At 38.3% G+C, this 10,104-nt stretch overlaps 1 protein-coding gene across 1 annotated transcript; it reads right to left on the minus strand.

Annotated features, from left to right (window-relative positions):
- Positions 1 to 1,574: 1,574 nt before the first annotated feature.
- On the minus strand, positions 1,575 to 2,519 carry LOC128093925 (olfactory receptor 502-like). The gene has a single exon (XM_052711841.1). It carries the CDS (start codon positions 2,517 to 2,519, stop codon positions 1,575 to 1,577), a length of 945 nt encoding a protein of 314 aa, XP_052567801.1.
- Between the last annotated feature and the right edge of the window lie 7,585 nt (positions 2,520 to 10,104).

Raw genomic sequence — 10,104 nt, forward strand, 5'->3', positions numbered from 1 at the left:
CCTTGCCTGTGCCACATCAACCCCTCACACACGACTTTGACTTTGTTGTTGAATTTCATTTTATCAACAATTCTCAACATCTTCTAATAGTCTAAATCACTTACCTTTTAGTTTTATTGTCAAGATCCTATATTAGAGGATATACTCCACCCTTGCCAGTATTCATTTGTAACCCCATGCAATGGGCTAGACTAACATTGGAAATGTATCACTAGACACCCTTCTAGATTGTTTGAAAATGCAAATGAATGAACAAAAACATCAATGCCTTTTGTTTTATAAGCAAGAAAATGGAATCTGTTTCTGAAACACTAAAGTGGAGGGGAAAAGAAGAGTAAATGTGACCATATGAGAATATTGATTGCATCTCTCCTAAAGGTAGTCAAAGTGTTTCAAAGAAGATGTGGCCATATCTGCTCCCATTTGAACATGAGGATGAGGGTCTTGACCATGATGTCTTTTGTCTCACTGTTGGACTTGTAAACTCGGTTCTTTTGTAGGAAACTATTTCTGTTGTTGTTCCTGTTTTGTTTTTCTTTTTTTGATTTCCTTGTTCCTTGCAAGCTTAAGAATATGATATATGATTCAACCTGAAGTAGGAATTTAACATTTGAAGTTGACAGGAATTCAGGTTAACCAGAGAAGTATTTCCTGTTCTTTTCTGTGGACCTCACAGTACCACAAGCATAAACTACACATCAGATTTTTATTGATATATATATATATATATATATATATATATATATATATATATATCTCAGAGACAACATTTTTATGAAAACATTTCCACCAATTTAGTTGCCCCCTATCATTTCTTTTGCAAGGTGCAGAGATAACCATAGTTATTAGGTTTATCTCATGATAAGCTGGTGTTGAACCAGCCACATTATGAAGTCTTGTGATAGGCATTAGTAAGCTTTCTATTGTCATAACAAGTAGTGGAACTAATCAATTGGCATTGAAGAGAAAGGCTTATTGTTAACATGAAGTTTTTGAATTCTTGGTCCCTTATGAATTGACTCCATTGACGTGTATCTGTAGTTGTACATCACCAAAGGAACACATAGTAGAACAAAACTCTCCATTTTATAGTCAATAAGAGAAAAAAAACATTGTGAGTGTCAAATCTCCTTTATGTCATGCCTCTCGTAACCTAAGGATTGCCCACTAAGCTCAACCTCTCTGATTCTAGCCCTTCTCAACAGCACCAGAGAAGATATATTTCATCAACACATAAGACCTTGGGGACAGGTAAGATGCAGTCTGTAACAAAGTTGACTATCAAATACTTAAAAAATATGAAAATAACTTCAAAATATTGCAGAATTTTATGTTTTATATGAATCACTTTTTCTGTTAAATAAAAACTTTGATTTTTTAAAGTTATTAAAGGTAACTTGCTATGACTTTTATTTCTTCTGTAATCTGAAAATTGAATTATGATATTTATTGCAATGTCCCTTATTTACTAATAGTATATCAACACACATTTTTCAACCACAGACACTCAACTTGTATTGCTATATCCATAAGGCATCATTGCAATATCAAGTCCTACAATGTAACAAATGTTTCTAAGAAAATATTTTCCTGCCAAATTGTCTCTTCAGAGCACCCTTAATCTCGTTATTCCTGAGGCTGTAGATAAGGGGGTTCAACATGGGGATCACCACCATGTAGAACACAGACAACACCTTGTTCTGGTCTGTGGAGTAGCTGGATTTGGGCATCACATAAATAAATGTGACAGTCCCATAGAAGAGAGTGACTGCAGTGAGGTGGGAGGTGCAGGTGGAGAAGGCTTTCTGGCGACCCTCAGTGGAGCGCATCTTCAGGATGGTGATGAGGATGTAGGTGTAGGAGACAACAATGACAAGCACTGTGAACACAATGACAGTGCCAACAGAAATAGTGGCAAGAACAACAGAGACAGTGTCATCAGAACAGGAGAGTTCAACTAAAGGAGCAAAATCACAGAAAAAGTGATTGATTCTGTTTGGTCCACAGAAGAAAAAAGAAAAGAAGGAAAGGGTGAAGGAGGAAGCATTAAGGAAACCACTTATGTATGCTACTATAAGCAACTGGACACAGACTTGTGTGGACATCTTCATGGAATAAAGCAATGGGCTACAGATTGCCATGAAGCGATCGTAAGCCATAGCAGCCAGAACAAAGCACTCAACTGTTCCAAAGAAAGCACCTGAGCCAAGCTGAATGGCACATCCAAGGTAGGTAATGGTACTTCTCTTCACCAGGAAGTTGACAAGCATATTGGGAGTGACAGAAGAGGAGTACCCTATGTCAGCAGAAGCCAAGTGGCTGAGAAAAAAGTACATGGGGTGATGGAGCTGGGAAGAGACTCTGAAGAGAAGGATGGTGCTCAGGTTCCCAGACACAGTCACCAGGTAGAGGCACAGGATGATGATGAAGAGGATGACTCTAAGGACCGGGTCATCTGTTAAGCCCAATAAAATGAACTCTGTCACTTCAGTGTGGTTCCCATCCTCCAGGAAAGCCATGAGACCGTGTAGCTGCTGCCAGAGCAAGGCTGTAATGGAGATATTACAGGAAGGGATTTATAAAAATGACTTTATTTTCAGCAACTCAATCTTGGGGTATCACAAATAAATAGATCATTCAAAATAACTGACAGTTTTATTTGACAAAATTTTAGTCAGGACTCTGGGTGTACATATATTTTTGTTCATTTAATGTAACTTAAAATTTTAAAACAAATGTTAGCAACCTTCCTTCAAATAATGTATCTCTTGTCTTTTTAGGTATATATAGTAAAATACACCTATGTGGTTTTATAACTAAAGTTTTAAAATATGAGACTTATATAAAAAGACAAAAATTATAAATACCACAAGACAGAAAATATGCAAGCACAGAATTGTGTGATGAAGTCTTAAATAATGTTAATCTTAATGCATGCTTACTAAGTACCAGAACATGACATAGAATTTTAGTTTCTTTAGTTTCCAACAGTTAGTATTAAGCAATATTATTATTTCTATCTTATCAAGACTATTTAATTCGAAAATGGCAAGTAGTTTATGACTACACGAAGTCTAGAATCAGCATATGAACCACCAGCAGCCTGAAATTCATTTAAACCTTTAAGAACTATTATTTATGAAAGAGTCACAATGAAGTTTAGAGCACATACACATTTTGGATGTACAACAGAGTAGTTTTGCAGCTATGTGCTTAGTACAATGTTCATATAGTCTATTAGTGAAGCAAGACTACATCAAGTTAAATTTTCTTACTTGAACTTGGAAAACTAGAAAGGAATCAGTGTTTTCTAATTGGAGTGTGATGGAATGAAATCACATGATTTTCTACATAGTACAATGGCAAGTAAATATTCAACCTAAGAAATTAAGAATTTTACCCAGGTTTATCCAGCCCAAGGCTACATGCACTCTTATCTCATGATTCTTGACATTATATCTTCTGTTTGGCTAACATATTGAGTGTTATGATACTAGAATATTCTGTCAATAAGTAAAGCAGGCATTTCCACAAGAGGTTACCAACAGTTAGCCATCAAAGTATTTAAAGATAACGACTTCATTTGCCTGAATAGTAACTTTCTGTATGCTTAAAGATCATGCTAGCTTCTGCTTTTATCAGTGGCCAGATAAATAAGAAATCTTTAACAATGAAGGTTATCTGAATTTTCAAAGGAGTCTGTGTATGGAAATAGAAATTGATTCAGCTATTTTTTTGTTCTAGTTTCTTGCCTCATTTCACCTGATTTGTAAATACACTAAATCTTACATATTTGGATACATTTCTAAAGAATAAAATATTTTCCAAAGATAAATTTCAAACCAGTAAACCAAATTTACCCCAAAATCTCCAAACTTACCTCTTCCAACAAGAATTCATTGCAAAGTAACAAGGTCAAGGTCACTTTGCATTTATTGCTGCCCAGCTGTCTCTTACTGCCATTGTTTGTCATCAAGGATGTGTCCCTGCTGAGCATCTGGATTCAAATGTGAATTCAAATCACTGGGGATTATTATCTCATTTCACACACACACAAAACTACTCTTCAAGGAGTTTGTCAATCTCAAGTGGTATTTTCTTCTTTTGTAAGAATTAACATGCTTCCATTTGATAGTTATTCAAAGAATATGGTAAATTTATCTCAGGTGAATATTGGTTTTAAGTTTATTTTATAGTTCAAGTTATAGTAGGCTAAACCAAAAACACAAATGTATCACTTTTGCTTCTTTCATTCAATTTTTGTTCAATTTTTTTTCTCTTTTTTTAAAATTTATTTTAATTTATTTTGCAATACAATTCAGTTCTACATATCAGCCACGGATTCCCTTGTTCTCCCCCTCCCGCCCCCCTCACCTTCCCCCCAAACCACCCCCCCCCATTCCCATCTCCTCCAGGGCAAAGCCTTCCCCACAGACTGAGGTGAACCTGGTAGACTCAGTCCAGGTAGGTCTAGTCCCCTCCTCCCAGGCCGAGCCAAACAATCCTGCATAGGCCCCAGGTTTCAAACAGCCAACTCATGCAATGAGCACAAGATCTGGTCCCACTGCCTGGATGCTTCCCAAACAGATCAAGCCAATCAACTGTCTCACCCATTCAGAGGGCCTGATCCAGTGGGGACCCCTCAGCCATTGGTTCATAGTTCATGTGTTTCCATTCATTTGGCTATTTGTCCCTGTGCTTTATCCAACCTTGGTCTCAACAATTCTCGCTCATATGAACCCTCCTCATTCTCGCTAATTGGACTCCCAGAGATCCACCCGGGGCCTAGTCGTGGATCTCTGCATCCAGATCCCTCAGTAGTTGGATGAGGTTTCTAGCACAACAATTAGGGTGTTTGGCCATCCCATCACCAGAGTAGGTCAGTTCGGGCTGTCTCTCGACCATTGCCAGCAGTCTGTTGTGTGGGTATCTTTGTGGATTTCTGTGGGCCTCTCTAGCACTTTGCTTCTTCCTATTCTCATGTGGTCTTCATTTACCATGGTCTCCTATTCCTTGTTCTCCCTCTCTGTTCTTGATCCAGCTGGGATCTCCCGCTCCCCCAAGCTCTCTTTCCCTCAACCCTCGCCTTTCATTACCCCCACTCACGTCCAGGCTGTTCATGTAGATCTCCTTCCATTTCTCCGACATTGGGCGATCCCTGTGTCTTTCTTGGGGTCCTGTTTTCCAGGTAGCCTCCCTGGTGATGTGAGTAGCAGACAAGTCATCCTTGTTTCATGTCTAGTATCCTGCTATGAGTGAGTACATACCATGTTTGTCTTTCTGAGTCTGGGTTACCTCACTCAGGATGATTTTTTCTAGATCCATCCATTTGTCTGCAAACCTCATGATGCCATTGTTTTTCTCTGCTGAGTAGTATTCCATTGTGTATATGTACCACATTTTGTTTATCCATTCTTCAGTTTAAGGGCATCTGGGTTGTTTCCATGTTCTGGCTATTACAAACAATGCTGATATGAACATAGCTGAACAAGTGCTCTTATGGTGTGGTTGAGCATTTCTTGGGTATATGCCCAAGAGTGGTATAGCTGGATCTTGGGGGAGATTGATTCCCAATTTTCTAAGAAAGCGCCATATTGATTTCCAAAGTGGTTGTACAAGCTTGCATTCCCACCAGCAGTGGAGGAGAGTTCCCCTAGCTCCACATCCTCTCCAGCATAAGGTGTCTTCAGTGTTTTTGATCTTAGCCATTCTGACAGGTGTAAGGTGGTATCTCAGAGTTGTTTTGATTTGCATTTCCCTGATGATTAGGGATGTTGAGCAATTCCTTAAATGTCTTTCAGCCATTTGAGTTTCCTCTGTTGAGAATTCTCTGTTTAGTTCTATAGCCCATTTCTTAATTGGACTGTTGGGCATTTTGATGTCTAATATCTTTTTTTTTTTTTTTTTGTTTTTTCGAGACAGGGTTTCTCTGTGTAGCTTTGCGCCTTTTTCCTGGAACTCACTTGGTAGCCCAGGCTGGCCTCGAACTCACAGAGATCCGCCTGGCTCTGCCTCCCGAGTGCTGGGATTAAAGGCGTGCGCCACCACCGCCCGGCAAATTGACATGCTCTAATTTCTTGAATTCCTTATATATTCTGGATATCAATCCTCTGTCAGATGTGGGGTTGGTGAAGATCTTTTCCCATTCTGTAGGCTGTCGCTTTGCCTTGTTGACCGTATCCTTTGCTCTACAAAAGCTTCTCAGTTTCAAGAGGTCCCACTGATTGATTGTTTCTCTCAGAGTCTGTGCTACTGGTGTTCTATTTAGGAAGTAGTCTCCTATGCCAATGCGTTCAAGACTACTTCCTACTTTCTCTTCTAGCAGGTTCAGAGTAGCTGGATTTATGTTGAGGTCCTTGATCCACTTGGACTTAAGTTTTGTGCACAGTGATAGATATGGGTCTATTTGCAGCCTTCTACATGTTGATATCCAGTTTTGCCAGCACCATTTGTTGAAGATGCTTTCTTTTTTCCATTGTGCACTTTTGGCTTCTTTGTCAAAAATTATATGTTCATAGGTGTGCGGATTAATGTCAGGGTCTTCAATTCGATTCCATTGGTCCACACGTCAGTTTTTATGCCAGTACCAAGCTGTTTTTATTACTGTAGCTCTATAGTAGAGCTTGAAGTCAGGGATCGTGATGCCTCCAGAAGTTGTGTTATTGTACAGGATTCCTTTGGCTATCCTGGGTTTTTTGTTTTTCCATATGAAGTTGAGTATTATTCTTTCCAGGTCTGTGAAGAATTGTGTTGGTATTTTGATGGTGATTGCATTGAATCTGTAGATTGCTTTTGGTAAGATTGCCATTTTTACTATGTTAGTCCTGCCTATCCATGAGCATGGGAGATCTTTCCATTTTCTGACATCTTCTTCAATTTCGTTTTTCAGGGACTTAAAGTTCTTGTCATATAGGTCCTTCACTTGCTTGGTTAGTGTTACCCCAAGGTATTTTATGTCATTTGTGGCTATAGTAAAGGGTGATGTATCTCTGATTTCCTTCTCTGCTTCTTTGTCCATTGTATATAGGAGGGCTACTGATTTTTTTGAGTTGATCTTGTATCCTGCTATGTTGCTGATGGTGTTTATAAGCTGTATCAGTTCCTTGGTGGAATCTTTGGGGTCGCTCAAGTATACTATCATGTCATCTGCAAATAGGGAAAGCTTGACTTCTTCCGTTCCGATTTGTATCCCCTTAATCTCCTTATGTTGTCTTATTGCTCTGGCTAGAACTTCAAGTACTATATTGAATAAGTATGGGGAGAGTGGACAGCCTTGCCTCATTCCTGATTTTAGTGGAATTGCTTTGAGTTTCTCTCCATTTAATTTGATGTTGGCTGTTGGCTTGATGTAAATTGCCTTTATTATGTTTAGGTATGTTCCCTGTATTCCTGATCGCTCCAATACCTTTATCATGAAGGGGTGTTGGATTTTGTCAAATGCCTTTTCTGCATCCAGTGAGATGATCATATGGTTTTTTTCTTTGAGTTTGTTTATATGGTGTATTACATTGACGGACTTTCATATGTTGAACCACCCTTGCATCCCTGGAATGAATCCTACTTGATCATGGTGGATAATTGTTTTGATGTGTTCTTGGAGTCTGTTTGCCAGTATTTTATTGAGTATTTTTGCATCAATGTTCATGAGGGAGATCGGTCTGTAGTTCTCTTTCTTTGTTGTATCCTTGTTTGGTGTTTGGTTTAGGAATCAGGGTAATTATAGCCTCGTAGAAGGAGTTTGGTAATGTTCCTTCTGTTTCTATTGTGTGGAACAATTTAGAGAGTATTGATTGGTGTTAACTCTTCTTTGAAGATCTGGTAGAATTCTGCGCTGAAACCATCTGGTCCTGGGCTTTTTTTGGTTGGGAGACTTTTAATGACTGTTTCTATTTCGTTAGGGGTTATTGGACTATTTAAATAGTTTATCTGGTCTTGATTTAACTTAGGTATGTGGTGCCTATCCAGAAAGTTATCCATTTCTTTTAGGTTTTCCAGTTTTGTCGAATAGAGGCTTTTGAAGTATGACCTGATGATTCTCTGAATTTCCTCAATGTCTGTTGTTATGTCCCCCTTTTCATTTCTGATTTTGTTGATTTGGATGCTCTCTCTCTGTCTTTTGGTTAGTTTGGATAAGGGCTTGTCTATCTTGTTGATTTTCTCAAAGAACCAACTCTTTGTTTCATTAATTTTTTGTATTGTTCTCTTTGTTTCTATTTTATTGATTTCAGCTCTCACTTTGATAATTTCCTGGCGTCTATTTTTCCTGGGAGACTGTGCTTCTTCTTGTTCTAGAGCTTTCAGGTATGCTGTTAAGTCTCTAGTGTGAGATTTCTCCAACTTATTTATGTGGGCATTTAGTGCTATGAATTTCCCTCTTAGTCCTGCTTTCATAGTGTCCCATAAATTTGGATATGTGGTGTCTTCATTTTCATTGATCTCTAGGAAGTCTTTAATTTCTTTCTTTATTTCTTCCTTAACCCATTGGTGATTCAGTTGGGCATTATTCAGTTTCCATGAGATTGCAGGTTTTCTGTAGTTTTTGTTGTTGTTGAAATCCAACTTTAGACCATGGTGGTCTGATAGAACACAGGAGGTTATTCCAATTGTTCTGTATCTGTTTAGATTTGTTTTGTGGCCAAGTATGTGGTCAATTTTAGAGAAGGTTCCATGGGGTGCTGAGAAGAAGGTATATTCTTTTTTGTTAGGATGGAATGTTCTGTAGATATCGATTAAGTCCATTTGAGTCATGACATCAGTTAAGTCCTTTATTTCTCTGTTAAGTTTCAATTTGGGAGATCTGTCCAGTGGTGAAAGTGGGGTGTTGAGGGGTTTAATATGTGTGTGGGGTTTTATATGTGATTTAAGCTTTAGTAATGTTTCTTTTACATATGTGGGTGCCCTTGTGTTTGGGGCATAAATATTCAGAATTGAGACTTCATCTTGGTGGATCTTTCCTGTGATGAGTATGTAATGCCCTTCTTGATCTCTTTTGATTGATTTTAGTTTGAAGTCTATTTTGCTGGATATCAGGATGGCTATACCCGCTTGTTTCTTAAGACCGTTTGATTGGAAAGTCTTTTCCCAGCCTTTTATTTTTAGGTAGTGTCTATCTTTGAATTTGAGATATGTTTCTTGTATGCAGCAGAAAGATGGGTCCTGCTTTCGTATCCATTCTGTAAGCCTATGTCTTTTTATAGGTGAATTAAGTCCATTGATATTGAGGGAAATTAATGACCAGTGATTGTTCATTCCTGTTATTTTTTGGTGGTGATGTGTGTGTACTTCTATACGTTCGGGTTTACTGCTGTGGCTTTATCTGTTGCCTGTGTTTTCGAGGGTGTATCTGACTTCCTTAGGTTGGAATTTTCCTTCTAGTGCTTTCTGTAGGGCTGGGTTTGTGGATAAGTATTGTTTAAATCTGGCTTTGTCATGGAATGTCTTGTTCATTCCATCTATGGTGATTGAAAGTTTTGCTGGGTATATTAGTCTAGGCTGACATCCATGGTCTCTTAGTGTCTGCATTACATCTGTCCAGGTTCTTCTGGCTTTCAACGTCTCCATTGAGAAATCGGGTGTTATTCTGATGGGTTTGCCTTTATATGTCACTTGGCCTTTTTCCTTTGCTGCTCTTAATATTCTTTCTTTATTCTGTACGTTTAGTTGTTTAACTATTATGTGGCGAGGGGACTTTTTTGGGGGGTCTAGTCTGTTTGGTGTTCTATAAGCTTCTTGTATCTTCATAGGCATTTCCTTCTTTAAGTTGGGAAAGTTTTCTTCTATGATCTTGTTGAATATATTTTCTGTGCCCTTGAGTTGGTATTCTTCTCCTTTTCAACCCCTATTATTCTTAGGTTTGGTCTTTTCATGGTGTCCCAAATTTCTTGGACATTTTGGTTCATGACTTTGTTGGCTTTAGTGTTTTCTTTGACTGATGAATGTATTTCTTCTACTGCATCTTCAACGCTAGAGATCCTCTCTTCCATCTCTTGCATTCTGTTGATTATACTTGCATCTGAAGTTCCCAATCGTTTTCTCAGATTTTCTATTTCCAGCATTCTCTCTGTTTCTGTCTTCTTCATTTTTTCTATTTCCCTTTTCAGGTCT

Source organism: Peromyscus californicus, unplaced genomic scaffold (genome assembly GCF_007827085.1).
Source record: "Peromyscus californicus insignis strain IS unplaced genomic scaffold, ASM782708v3 Scaffold_4__1_contigs__length_199733344, whole genome shotgun sequence".
Classification (NCBI taxonomy): domain Eukaryota; kingdom Metazoa; phylum Chordata; class Mammalia; order Rodentia; family Cricetidae; genus Peromyscus; species Peromyscus californicus.

Coding starts and splice junctions, on each gene's coding strand:
- LOC128093925 (XM_052711841.1), bottom strand. CDS start 2,519: ATGGCTTTCCTGGAGGATGGGAACCACACTGAAGTGACAGAGTTCATT.